The sequence below is a fragment of the Taudactylus pleione genome, unplaced genomic scaffold, assembly GCF_031769625.1.
Source record: "Taudactylus pleione unplaced genomic scaffold, aTauple2 ptg000777l, whole genome shotgun sequence".
NCBI lineage: Eukaryota > Metazoa > Chordata > Amphibia > Anura > Myobatrachidae > Taudactylus > Taudactylus pleione.
In genome coordinates, this window is record NW_028285179.1 from 513,512 (window position 1) to 528,502 (window position 14,991).

A 14,991-nucleotide genomic window follows, 5' to 3' on the forward strand; every position below is an offset into this window, starting at 1 on the left:
TAATAACCATATGTTCTATATACTTTGTTTTCACCCCTTTAAATTCACCTAATATTTTGGAAGATGAATGTTGGAGTTGTCCACCCTTTAAATGTCCCCTAATAAAACCTCATAAAGCTCATAGTAACAAAGGTAAGAGTAAAGCCATGTAAAGAATTCACAAGCTACTTAAAGTGCAGAGAGCTGAAAATGTAAGGATGACTTACAATAATTTCCACTAAAAATGGAATATAAGAAGGTGGTATACAGGAGGAAGAAAGCAATTTGCAACGTCAGCAACATAAATGTTCTCCTTTTCCAAGACCTTTCCAACTCTCATCATTAAATAAAAAAGAAAGCAGATATTTTTTTTCCGTGTTTTTTTTAATTGCTAGCAATGAAGTTTATCAGACAATATAAACTCTGAAATCAACAGTTTATTCTTATGTCATATGAAATAAAATAACAAAATTACACCATCTTGCAGTGTCTTCATCCCACCCCCCTCACACACACTTGTCCGATTGTATCACTTCAGCTATATACTGTAGGGTATTATTTGTTCATTAGACACAACAGAAACATAAATGTGTTCAATTACACAACATTATCAACATTTCCAGAAAAAGAAAAAATATATAATGCACTGATATATTTACAAAATTATACATTCATACATCACTGGATTTACTGTATTATTTCGGTCTTAAATATTATTTTTATTTAAACTTCAATCCAAGTTGAATGTATTTTCCAGCACCTATAATACAATTAATTTTGAATCATGGTTCAATACTCCTATAGTAAAATAAAGTATCAGAGAGTCCATTTTCAGGTAGAAGCAGGAACCATGGGAAATGTAGAATATATAAACAGGACAATGGTAATGATTTTGTTGTCATACATTCTTCAGTAAGTAACAGAGAATCAATTGATAACATTATCTAAGATACAGGGAACTGTCAGTGTTCTCACCGAGGTTATATGTTTTGACAGCAAGACATTAGTACTATTTATTTTTATGTCAATAGAAAGAAAACCACTTAAAGTCATGTCTTTGTGTTGTATAATGAAGAGGAGTCTGGCTTGCAAATACTGTATAATTCACGCAGTTAATGCTAGCCAATAATCTGTAGGAAAAGCAACGGTCAATTTATGATGAACAAAAAAAGTACTGTCATATAGGAGCTAATTCCATCTCAAACACTTCAAACTGTTTAAATCATTTTAAGTAATAGAGCATTTTCATTAATGTGGTATCAAATCCTGAAAATAGCATAAGGTATCCAATCACCATTTGGCTCACTGCAGATTACTTCAAATGTACTTAAATGGAGGACTGCTTCTGGATGCATCTTAAGTGCCCTTTTGTTTTCTATGGAAAATATGCATACATGAATCATCGTAGTCTTTTATTAGCGTACCTGAATCGTGTCCATCTGGACAGAACTTAATTGTGAGTGATTGCACTAAACCTCTTCACCAACAAGCAGAGAGGCTAAACTAAGATGTTCATGAAATCTAGTCACATATGCAAGAACTTCTGGCTGCTAAATTCATTAAGATCAGATTTTCTAGGACAATAGATTTGGAGTTCCATACATAACTATAGCAGGCCTAATTCAGAGTTGCACAAAATACGAAAGCAGAGATCCGCAAGTGATCACTATGTAGATAAGCGCTGTAGTATTGGGGCTGATATTGGGTAGTAGTTTGTCTATGTTCCAATTAGTGAACAAAGGGGTGCAACAGTGAGGTAAGGGTCAGTCATTGCAGGCAACACAGGGTTTAAGGTTACTCATAAGAGAAGGGAAGTCCAAATGCCTAGAAGGGGAATCAACCGAGGATGAACAAAAAGCAGAAGCACATGCAAAAATCTTCTTAGCTGGAACAGGATCCTCGGAAACTGGATACCCTGGATAAGTATTCTTTTCATCCCCCTCTTTTCCTCTACTGCATCCCCCTTTTGCATATATTGGAATTTGAGTTTATATACTGCACATATGCTCCTCACTAACCCAACTACCAGAGTCAGAGCCCCCTCCACCCTCCCCAGCCACCTTAATCTCTCTCCATTTCTCTCCGGCCTCACCCTCATCCGGCCATTGGCTCCCATGGTCTCAGCCCATACGGTTTATGCCCTCTCTCCCTTCGGCTCAGACTTATCCAGCAGCCAAAACCCCAGCAGCTATATTGGAGGTGGCGTGGTCTCCTAACTTAACAGACACCAAACATATCAGGGATAACACGGGTAGGTTAGGCACAGGTTGAGAGGAGGGTTATCAAGCTACCCACATTAGATGAGAAATCCAATGCTGCCCCCCCTCCCCCCCGCCAGAGCAACTGAGGCAGAGACAAACTCAGCTGTCGGAATCCAGGAAACCGGTCTCCATCTCCACCTGGCTCAGGACATGCTGGCCCCATCTCCAATCTGAGATTGTAAGTATGATCATTTCAAATCTGATTACAACAGTAATATGTCGGTCTATAGCAGTTCAATTAGCTTAAAAGGTTTAACAGGAGCTTGCACAGGATAATATCCTTCCTAGTAGTGCACAGCCTGCAGAAAGATCACAAAAGCACGAGGACATCCAAGGTGGTGGGAGCTAGTAAGGTTGCTAGGTAAAAGGAGGATAAAGTCTGGTGCGACAACATGGTCACTGGCTGGGATTTACGGCGCAGAATATGCACCAAAAGAAAGTATGTGTCAGAGACAAGCAGGGTAGGCCTACAAGCAGTCAAAGGGAAGGGTGGCTAAGAGGCATACAAGACCTTCTGTTACTGGATGAGGTGATGCTAGTCTTCTCCTAGTGTTGGCTGGAAACACAACTATAAACTGAAACATAATCAAAGTACAATGTTGTCCAAATGACTCTCCTTCATATAATGGGCCCCTGTAGTGATTATGCATAGTAACTGAATGGACTGCTTCAATAAAGGCAAAGGACACCTATTTCGGTGAATGCAGCGGTGCAGCTGGTTATGTAACGGTCCTCAATGAGAATGACAAATCGTGAAGGCTCCTCTAAAGCTGATTGACTGGGCACTGGTCTAAATTTGGAAAGTCACCGCACAAGTGAGGGAAGAGATTCTGACTTCATGACCAGTGGGATTGCAAGAATCCGTTCAGTTAATTATGTTTGTCGGTACCCACTGGAGGATGGGGTGGGTAGAATTACCAACTCCGATGACAAAATTTGAATAGTATGGTTTGCAAATGCTTTTCCTGGGCCACCAACTTTCTGGAAGTGATAAATAAAATTGGACCTTCTTTCCACCAGCTATGCTGTTCATTTACATTGGTTAAAATGTTGATATCTGAAAAATGTTATAAGGGTTTAGCGAACGACCTAGGCGCAAGGTAAGCCATCATACTTAATGTGCATGCTTCTGAGCCGTATGCATCACCACTTGCAGCTGAGTGGGTGTAACGTAGCTAAGTATTCTGGGGAAGTGTCGTGGACATGTAGATGGAATTGCAGGCCATGCACAGTAGAGCATACTCAGAGATGTGTCCGATTTCAGAATGAATGCTCGAGCGAGGTATAGGGCTGGTGCAAATGCGCGCATAGGAATGGCAGCTACTTCTACTTTCACAAGCAGATGTACGGTGGCAACGTTGCCATATAGATGCTGGCAACTGCATGCAATGTGGCTGACTTGCGTGCAGCCCTAAATTAGACCCCAATGGTTCAGAGATCAATGGTAATAAATAGTTCTAATTTCAAGGTATTCAACAAAAGTTTTTTTTACTGCATCTACAAAGCCAAATGACCACAACTCTCTTATACTGTGCAATAGAGACTGATAAATGGCACAACCTGCAATACATGTTTGACAATTACACTCTGTGCAATGTATACATATAAAAGAACTAAAAATTACTAGCTGTAAAGTAGAGCCAGGGTATGTCGATACTTCTATAGCAGAGTGTTTTAGTTGATAATAAAGGGAATTGAAAAGATAAAACATGGAGGTCGAGCCATAGAATAGGAGAAATTTTTTTTTTAAAAGCTTCAAAATAATCCTGTCTTATATACATATACAGTTAAAAAGCATGAAACATTGTAAAATGAAAGCTTATTAAAGGTTTCGAATTTTATCATCTTAAACACCTTTACAGTTTTGGAAAATAATTCTGATAATGATGCATAGGACCTAATACTTGGTGCATTTTTCATGACAAATTCCCTTTAAAAATGAATAGACAACTAAAACGATATAGATTGAAAAAAAAAAAAGTTAAACTCATTTAGTAAAACACACCTACAAATTAGAATTGTCGTCTAGTTATATAAGGATTAATTTCCCTACAAGAGAACATAAAACTAAAATAAGATATTCATTTGTACATTTATACAGTTGTGCTCAACATTTCTCAAAAGTGCTCAAAGACCATTAAAGTTTTTATGTATTCATTTATTTTTTCTAATTAGATCTCTAGATATCTGTATATATTTAAAGAACACAGTAAAATATGGCACTAGATGAATTCTTCATTTTTTGTGTAAATAATTAAAATACTAAGGAAAACAAATGTTTTTAGTTTGTGTAACAGTCTCACATACAACAAGAGATAAATGGCAGCAATACTGTGTTTTCTTACAAGTAAATTAAAAAAGTGGATTGAAAACGTGTTTGAAGAAATAAAATATGTATAATAAATTACATTTATATACAAAAGCTAAAGTAATGAACTGGAATCTATGACTCATGTCACTGATATTTACTATATTTGGTCCAGGGGCCAGATTAAATAAAACAGCTACAGTACATTTTAAATTTAAAGAACTGTATGTTAACAATGCCAAGAATTATGATGTTTAACTTGAACCATGTGAGGTTTACTAGTCAAATAGCCCTTACACTATTATTGTCTGGTGAATTATGGTTTCTGGAAATAAACCACTCCAAAAACACTTTAGATAATGGAATTATTCTAGAAAGTCATCTGCTTTAAAGACCTTCAACAATCAATAAGCCTAAACATGGCCTATCTATTTGTGGGTAAGCATGATTGTTAGAACTAATGACAGTCTGTTGGTGATGCTGTATTGTTTGGCCCTCAGAAAATGTTTATAAGAGACAAAACAACAAAAAGGGCTTTTAAGATATATGCAAGCAATCCTGACCAGCAGGCAATACTTCACTTGAATGGATAGATACATCATTGCCCCAGAACATCATACTGAAAAACACACTCCATCATAGAAAAACATTACTATCTGGCCACAATGTTCAACAGAGATTCCAACATTGTATTTTGCTATCCTACTAGTAAAAGACTCCACCATTACTCTTTGGACTCATTGTCACTACTGTAAAACTGGTTCTCCTCTTCAATATCGATGTAAAACACGCTTAGGCCTTAGTGGTAGAGGCGTTGTTTCAAACCGCTTAGTTCAGTGCCACATAAAGAATAGTAAAAGCGCAAGTGTGCATCTTCTTAGGGTGCCTAGAAAAATATAACATCTTCTTTGCTTGTTTCTTCTTCGGCAGGAGGGGCAGGAGGTGGAGGTGAAGGAATGGAAGGTATCAATAGATGGGCACTACTTTGTCGGTAGAGGCTTGATGGATAGGGTTGTGTTTCGCTTGTGGGGTCTGCTTGTCCAGGAGGGTCTGCGTAATATATACAGAGAACATAGTGAGCAAAATATATTCTAAAATGTCAACAGGGCTTACATTAAAACTCTAATTATCTATATCTATTATTATCTTTAATTTCTATGTTGCCACAAGGGGTCCGCAGTGCTTTACAGTGCACAAAAGAAAGAAAATAGAAAATCAAATGGAGCGCTATTTACTTGCAAATATAAATAGAATTTAATAATGCAAATTAATCAAGCATACATTAAAACAATTTATATAAAATCTATGAGCCAAATATACCCTGGAGAGAAGAATATCTTGCAAGACTAATCCATCAATCTGTGGATTAACTTGCACCCAATATAGTCAATTTGTCCAACAATTTGTTAATAAGCTCAGGGCATGATTTGGATTTGGGAATAGAGTAAGATAGAGCAAGTAACTGTGTACTTGGAAAAACCATGTTGCAATGCAAAGGGTGCAAATACATACATTTTTTTCCATGCGGGGTAAATACTGGCTGCTTTTACATGTAGCACATTGGCCAGCTTTATTTTTACACTGCAATTTAGATGTCAGTTTGGACTCACCCCTCCCAAATCTAAATCTCTCTGCACGTTACATCTCCCCCACCTGCAGTGCAGCATGGTTTTACCAAGATGATCAGTTACTTGTTATATCTACTCTGTTCCAAACTCTGAATCAGGCCTAAGTATGCAACAAGTTCAATAAAGTATTAATATGCCAATATCTAGCGCCTAACACAGAATCTTTCATAGATTTGAAATAAGCCGGCAAAAAAATAAGATAAAAATATTAATAGACACTAACTTTCCGAACAGAATTTACATTTTCTAGTCCAGAATCTCAATGGTTAAAAAAATAAATAAATATGTTATCAATTAAAATTTCTAATAACCAACTGGGGTACAGTATACATACTGTGGGCCTAATTCTGAGTTGTACACATAAGAGCACGCAGCAGTGTCTATTGGCAGTCGCCCATCTGCAATTTTTTGCAAATGCTGTTACAAACATTTGGCTGAATGTGCAAAAGTTGAAACGGTGACTTTTAGCTTCCATGCATTCTGTAATATGGATTGGTGCATTCTTACATGCAGATTAGATTTAGGCTGAGGGGAGGGAGGGCTAGGTTTAGGCACTAGGGATGGAGGTTAGGTTTAGGCAGCGGGGAGGGAGGGTTAGCCTTGCTTACCTGGGGGCGTCGCCATTCTAACCTGGTCGGGATGCCGGTATCAGGATTCTGACAGTCAGGATCCCAAGCGCCAGCATCCCGTACCCAACCCTGGGAAGCCCCAACTTGAGTGGTATTTGTTTTAATTAAGCTGCAGCTCCACAGTCCACAATCACTATTAGGATATTCAGTACTCTTTACCAGCCTGGCAATTAGTACTACTGTATTTGTACTATAACAACTTGAGCATGAAAAAAATAATGCTTTTATACAATTAAAAAAAAAAATCTTACAAGTTATATTATTCCAAGCAATAAAAGTTGCTGTTACGGACATCCCTTTCAGATCAGCATGACAAGTTGGTTTTATCATCTTTACAGTACCTCAGACATCTGCTGAATCAGGTTGTCCAATCTGAGAAACTATTAAATGTTTGGATCTGCTGTGATCAGGAATTTAGACGGCCCAAGGAATTGACTAGCACTGTGCATGCTACCAAGAAAAGGATAAGCATTCTTACAGGGGGAGGAGGGAGGTGAAGAGAGGTGTCAGACACTACTTGTCTTTTAAAGTTGTTTCTCCTTTTTTCTAAGTATATCAGTCAACACTCAAAAGCCACTTGGCCAGCAGCTCACCTTGCTGAAAGATCATGACCTGACTATTCACTAGGCCTGGACTTGCTGCTCTTCGGCTCCTCACCGTACCGTCTTCCTTCCCTGAAAGTTTGGATGGGAAAAGCGGTCTGTGATCTATGGACGCTGTGACACAAGTACATGAATAGAGAGAATTAATGTCCCAATCTCTTCATATGCCCATTTTACAGATAGCATTGCAACATCCTGCTTAATTTATCCGAATATGAAAACTGAAAAGCCAATTACAGCTTCAATACAGGCTACTTCAATAACCTTACCATATGCAAACCATAATGGGAACATTTATGTAGGAGCTCAAAATACAAAACCACAGCAGTTAATTAATGATATATACAAATATATATTTTAACCAATACAATATTTTTGCTATTGCAACAAACATGCACTGCGGAATAATATACAATATTACTCTTATCTGCCTTCGAAATTGCAAATATAAGAATATAAATCATGGAAAAATAAATCAATATTTGTTGAGCCACATAGGCCTAAGGTGGCAAGGATGACTGACATAAAACAGTATACTTAACACTAATCATAAACAATCTATCACATATAAGGGGTGGAAAGGCCTGGTCACAACATTCATTGGAAATAGCCAGGGAACTCAACATAACTAGGTGTGTCTAGTTAAAGAGTATGTTTCATATTGAGCCAATCAGATTATGTCCACATCCATTTCTTGAGCAATCTATTTGACCAGGCACGTCTCACTGTTGTAAACTTCAATTGGAATAAATATTGAGATATGGGCAGAGGTATCCAACTTTACACTTTTTTAAATCAACTATGTTAAAAGCACAATATAAAATATCTGTCTGCAGATTCCAGGCTGCAGACTAATATATACATTCTGTAGTTCACAATAGGCAAAATGTCCCACAAATATCAAGCAACAGTGACAATAGTGATAACACTATTAATCGCAAAAAAATAAGCTTTAAAATCACAAACATTTAGCAATGCTACATAACTAAATAACTAGGAATCGTAGTAGAATGTCTTCAGTGTGCTGACCTGAACTATCAGTCCGATGTGAAGCTTTTGCTCTGCCAGATTTTTCCCTGCCGCTTCTGTTAGAGGCCAGTTTGGTAGGAATCTGCTGCTTTGTTAGTAAGGCTTGCTTCTGAATCTGGTTAGTGGCACTTAATAAATGAATAGGCACATCATGTTTCAAAGCTGGTCTTGTATCTGTGGAGCTACTGTCACGACGTGTTACTTCAGGCCTCTCCAGGTAGTCCGCAGTAGACACAGATGCACTGGATTTGGCTGTAGGCTTCATGACAAGTTGACTAGTTCCTTCTCCATTAAAACTTTCAGAATGTGTTACACCCTGAAAAACAAAATAGATGATATATGTATCTTCTTCTATTCAATTATACCCAACCCTCCCCCTTTCTATTCAAATCTTCCATGAAATCCTCATGATTTACCTCCTACCTTTCCAACCGCATCATCTCACTTTACGAATCCTAACGTTTCCACCTTAGTAAAAACTCCAGGATCACTCGTTAACTCCTTTCTCAACTACTATAACCAACTCCTCACTTATACCTTGCTTTAACCAGCCGCTGACTGGTTTTTGCTTGTCGCTTTACTTTTGCCTCCCCATCCACTACAGAATCTAGATCAAACTCCTCGCCCTCACTTACAAAGCCCTAAGCTATCTATACTTTACACTCCCGCATACAGTCTCCATTCTGCAATAATCGTTGCCTCACCACCCCAATTACCGAATTTAAGATTCCCATGTGCTGCCCCCCACCTCTGGAACACACGCATAAATCCATTTAGAATATACATTATGCTTCAAGGCTTAAAACGTGCCCTAAAAATGTAATTGTTTTATGTACTCACTGTAAAATCCTTTCCTTATCACCCATGTGGAGGACACTGCTGTTTATGGTTGTTAGAGTGGTGTGACTTTGTCCTCCAAGCAGGTTTGTTAGAGAACTGAGGCTTCAGGGAAGCGGGTGGGGTTAAGTTTGGTGCAGAGCCAATCAGATTAGCTCTCTAATACTCCTCTGGCCCAGCCCACCTAACCCAGTGTCAGTCAAACAGGCTGGATAATGAGGAAAAGTATTTTCCTTAGCAAAGAAACCCGCCCCTCCTTCTAAATTTTCCTTCTGAAATCCCTATACTTATGCCCCAGCCCAGTGTCAACAATCCCATCCAGATTCTAAGGTCACACGAGCAGGGCCCTCTTCCTCATGTATTCCTGCCTACATTTGCCACCATATTAATTTGCTATGCATTTTCTACCTAGATTTTAAGCCTCTGTTCTCAGTATCTCAGCCCTGATTCTCACACTCATTGTTCCTTCATGCTTTTGCTGTTATGGCTCTGCCACATTACTTCTCCAGTCTAGACATGTACTCTACTATCCACTACTCTAAATCTCTAGTTGTCCTCCATACTGTGTACTATGTAAAGACTGACTGTTTCATTATGCAATTTTGTAGTTTGTGCATCAGTTTATTATGCAATCGTCTCTTTTTGTTGGAAGTGTTAAAACCACCAATGTACACAGATGCAGGCCACTTATAAATAAGAAATAATTATTCACAGGATAGCCACTCTTACATATATGAAGCTATACAGTGTGTGGATTGAAACAGAAGTGAAAGAGAACATTAAATGTTGTACAGGAGGGAAATGGAAATGTACAGTACATTAAACTGTGCACTGATGTTATGATGTGTTTCTAAAAATTTATGGAGATCACATCCCATACTTGGGGGCAATTTATTTTTGAGCTTTGAAAAAGATAAAAAGCGGGCATTTTTCTCCCAGACACAAGATATTTATTATGAAAAATTGTCATACCAATGTTATCTGCACCATGTCTGGTGAAAATGTTCCAGCACCGACATTTGATTTCTTTATTTTCTTCAACTGCTCCAGGCGCTCTCTGTCTTTCTCCACAGATTTTTGTGACTCACGCAGCCTCTCCAAATCATGCTGATAGGCCTCTTTCTGTGCTTCTAGATCTACCCGTTCTTGTTCTAACTTCACTTTTTCAAGACGAGAACTCTCCTCTCTTCCCCGCAGCTTCATCTCAGTTGCCTCCATCTCTTTTTGCTGCCTGCTCCTCTCACGTTCCCACCGTTGCCGCTCATGTTTTAGCTGGTCCTGTAGCTTCTGAACATTGCCCAGCTCCTCACGTTGCTTCTCAAAATTTCGTTGCTTCTCCTGCTCCAGAAGCAAATTACCCTTAGATGACTGCTGCTTGAACTGCTTCTCACGTTCTTTTTGGGTCTCTAAGTAGCTGTCCTGTTGAGCGATCATGGCCTGAAATGATCAGAGTTAGACATACAGAGTTTATTAGATTTGATTATTCATGCTTGGCTGGAGATATACAGTACATCATTTATTTAATGGATCAGGACAGAATGTGCACATGCATCTGAATTTTGGCTTTAAGTAGATAAAGTACAATGTGTAAAATGGTCAAAGTGTTACTTAAGGGGAATGTAAACATAAAAACATTTTCATTTCTCAACACAAAATTATTGGCATGGTAACCTCCAGGAATAGATTTCCTTAACAGTGTCTGGGCTACATATGCTAGACCTAGTTTAAACACAGGTACAAGAACACTTTCCGAGCCACTATCTCAATATATAGCTAATTGTTTAATCCTTTTGTGAACGCATGATATATAGATATTGGCTTCAGCCCAACTACTAAATAGTTACTAAATAGGTGGGCAGATTTTAATCAACCTTGATTCAATACAGACAGATGTTTTGCTTAAGTGAAATCAGCTAATAAGAGCATTCTTACAGAAAGAAAAATACACAGGTCTGTATGGACATATATGGCCAACAAGACCAATAGATACAACTATATAATAAGTGAATAAGTCTGCCACGTCTCTGACATGCGCAGCGGGAGTTGGGGCGCACGCTTCTCCTTCATCAATGACTCCCATTGCTGGTGGATTAAATAAGAAGGGCATCGGAGTGTAAGTATAAAGGGCACATCGTCAGAGAAGGGTGTGGAGTTGGGGGTAGAGCGAGGATAGACCCGGGCATATTTTAGGACGGGTCCAAAACTATTCGTTTATTTATAAGTTTTCAGAAGTGGAAGAGTGTTATATAAATGGTAAACATAATAAAGAGAAAACAAATAGATTAAATGTTATCTGAAAATAATAGTGCATAGACAAGATAACAAAATATGAAAGATTCCAAAAATATATTTTCATAGGTTTCAAGTAAAGACAGCAACTCAATCTCAGCTCAAACCGAATTATTCAATCAGTGAAAGTTCAGTTGCTCTGGTTTTGAAAGTTGATGGTAAAATATTTTATAATAAAAATGTGACCCACCTGTAGACTATAAAGCAGCTGCAATAATGTCTGCATCTTGAAAATGAGCTGCAAAGAAATAGCACAGTGAGAAGGTGGAAGTAAATAATGATGCATGAAAAAAATATTATAAAGTAGTAGCATTAAGGTTTAAAATAGGTATATAATATAGGTATATGTATATAACATTAATCTTCCTAGCTTGCAGTATCTCATAAAACCACAAAAGTTGTATTTCATGTCATATTTTCTGCCCCTCTCAGTACGCAGCTGTTCATTTCTAAATCAATGTACAATACATACACAAATCTGATGGCAGAATGACTTTGCTACTAATCATTTTATTTATAATATTGTTCCCAATAGAACATAAAATTGATTAATATTGCACTTGAATACTAAAAACTGATTAAGTGACTTCAGAAAAACTTAATTGTGATTTTAATATGATTTAATGGATGACATATCTTCAAGCAAGCTGGTCAAGTCGGAATAATGTTAGGGGGAATTCAATTAGCCCTCGATAACACAGGTCTGCGATGAAAAAGCTTTTTTACCGAATTTATGTAATACTTATAGATTTTTGGCTTCTGAACACGAAAAGGACTCCCGATTTTGCATATCACATCACGTTTTTCTGCAAAACGTGTATTTATGAATAAGTAATTTTTTTCCTATTCTTTAAAGTAATAAATGTATTCTGCCTACATTTATTATATAACATTGTCTTAAATTAATTCAGTCGGTAGTATAGAATGTTGCAATTCAGTTCTTGTCATAAAACTTCCCCCAGCCCAGTGCCAGATTAAGGTCCACATGGTCCTGGAGCTGAAATTTACAAAGGCCTAAACCCCATACTGTCTAAAGAAACATTGCGCACACACAACAACTACAAGATGAGCTGGCGAAGGTGGAACCAAATACAACAGATGCAACAGTTTTGCCCTGTGCCTGCTCATTTTAATCCCTGCCTACCACCACACACACACACACAGTACATATACAGTACATACCACTCATACAGTACAAGCGATTTAAAAAATTTTAGGCAATGTCAAGGCTCCAAACTACAAAGAAGTTGTCAGGGAAATGCTTAATAGTTACAGAAACCTTGGCTGCAATAGGAGTTTAAAGTTACATTTTTGAATTCCCATACTGAGCATTTCCCGAATAATCTCGGAGACTACAGTGAAGAACAGGGTGAATTGTTCCACCAAGACGTTAAAACGTGCAGAAAGAAAATACCAGGGTCGTTGGGTCGTCAGCATGATGGCTGACTACTGCTGGATGATACACAGAGACGACACAGAAAAAGCTTATAAGCGAAAAAACGAAGTTTGAAGGATAAAAAAACAAACAAACAAGATATTAACGATTTTTTCAATAAGTATGGCTTTGTTTCTATTTTTGTTTGATTTTATTGTTATTTGATTATGTAATTAAGACAAAAACAGTGATATCATCTACACTTCTTTGTATTTCACAATAAATATGTCAAAAACAATTAAACTTCTTGTTTTTTCTTAAAAATTTATATAATCCCCTTATAGGTAAATGTGATGTAGTAATTTTTTTTAATATACTATTTCTTGATGTACACAGGAGTATAATTAAGAATATAAAAGTATTATTTAAAAAGCTTTCAATACCTTAATTTTCGCAGACCTGTGTAATTTTTTGGGAAGTGTGACTTACTGCATTTTTTTGCCTCCAGGCAATTCAATTAGATCCCATTTTATTTGCCTGAAAAATTATCCGCCTTCGGGTGAAGACACATAGGACCCGTGGTAAATTCACGGATCTATGTGTTTTCTTGGCCACGATCGCGAAAACAGGGCTGCATATCAGGTATTTTTTTTTACCTCCCTCAGGGAGGTTAAATAAATCCCTGATGACTGCCAGCTTTGGTGCTAATTGAATAGCGCCCAGGGGATCAATTAGCCACAGTAAATTACTGTATTCCCGGTACACGTGACATGGTAGATCAAGGAATGTTGAATGTCCGCACAACTTCAGAAACTGAATGTCCCATCTGTCAGGAATCCACTACATTCCATTCTGCATTTTGCCTGATGTTATCTGCCTTGTGATTAAATATTGCTTTCTTTGGTATGTTTGAAATCCCCTAATGTGAATACTAGTGCATACAGTACTAAAATAATTTTATATAATTTTAAGATGGGAACTCCATTAACCATTATTGCTCATGTAAGATGAATAATAGGCTCAATGTATACAATGGTTAAAAGAGGTCTATAAGCAGCTTAAATTCTTGGAGAAAAAAAGCAAGCTCTTGTACAAGAGGATCAGTGCATATCAATCTTTAATTCTGTATATAGTGGTAGCCTCCTCACATACTTGCAAATAATGGGATTTTTGTTCTTGCCAGTAAAATCCTTTTCTCTGAGTCCATTGGGGACACTGAAACCATGGGTATAGGTGAAGCTAAAGGAGCCTGGGCACCATATAGTGAAGTTTAAAGCAGCAGCACAGGCTCCTCCTCCACTATACCCCACCCTATGCATCCAGAAGCCAGTTTGTATTACCAAAGCCCAATGACCGGGAGTAGGAGAAGAGGAGGAAAAGACCAGGCACACAGAAATCAGTCACAAAAAAGTGTAGAAACCCAGTGACCTAAATGTGTGCCAGAAACCAATCCCTAGCCAGACAGGAGCGCAAGGGCGGGGGTCCAGTGTCTCCCATGGACACAGAGAAAAAGATTTTACAGGTAAGAACAAAAATACAATTTTCTCTTTCTTCCATGGGGGACACTGGAACCATGGGACGTCTCAAAGCTGTCACTCTAGTATCTCTAGAGGCAAGTGAGAAAATATGCACGCAGAGGACTGGCAGCATTGTTTAACAGAGGGACTCCACCCAGCCTCCCAAGGAGCCCCCACTGACCGAGTGGAATGCGCTCTAACCAAGGACCTGATTCAGACTCGGTCGCTAAGTTGCGCTCGCTCTGAGCGATTTTCGCCCATCTGCGCATGCGTATAATTCGCAGTGCGCGTGCGCAAGCCAGTCTTTGCGATCTGATTTTGATGGCTCGTAAGCCACTATCAGGTCGCTGCTTTGAGTGACAGATAGTGCCGTTTGTGGGTGGTAACAGGGGAAGGTGCCTGTGAACGGGGGGAGTGGATGTGCGAATGCAGGCGTATCAGGCCGCCAAAATGCCGTTCAAAGGACGTGCATAAATAGCAACGTGGCATCAATGTACACATCACCTGCATGTATTTTAGGCCACACTGATCGCAGTG

General features: G+C 38.3%; 1 protein-coding gene across 3 annotated transcripts in view; it reads right to left on the reverse strand.

The window, feature by feature from the left end:
• Nucleotides 1–362: 362 nt before the first annotated feature.
• The window catches only part of LOC148475116 (rho guanine nucleotide exchange factor 18-like), a 102,318-nt gene continuing 87,689 nt past the window's right edge, over nt 363–14,991 (reverse strand). For all 3 annotated transcript variants that reach the window (XM_088457714.1, XM_088457713.1, XM_088457712.1), the window contains 5 exons: nt 11,753–11,800; nt 10,246–10,710; nt 8,437–8,752; nt 7,399–7,521; nt 363–5,598 (listed from right to left, as the gene is read on the reverse strand). In XM_088457714.1, coding sequence (XP_088313840.1) covers nt 5,435–5,598; nt 7,399–7,521; nt 8,437–8,752; nt 10,246–10,710; nt 11,753–11,800 — 1,116 coding nt within the window. In that variant the 3' untranslated portion in view covers nt 363–5,434. The remainder of the gene's footprint in view (nt 5,599–7,398; nt 7,522–8,436; nt 8,753–10,245; nt 10,711–11,752; nt 11,801–14,991) is intronic.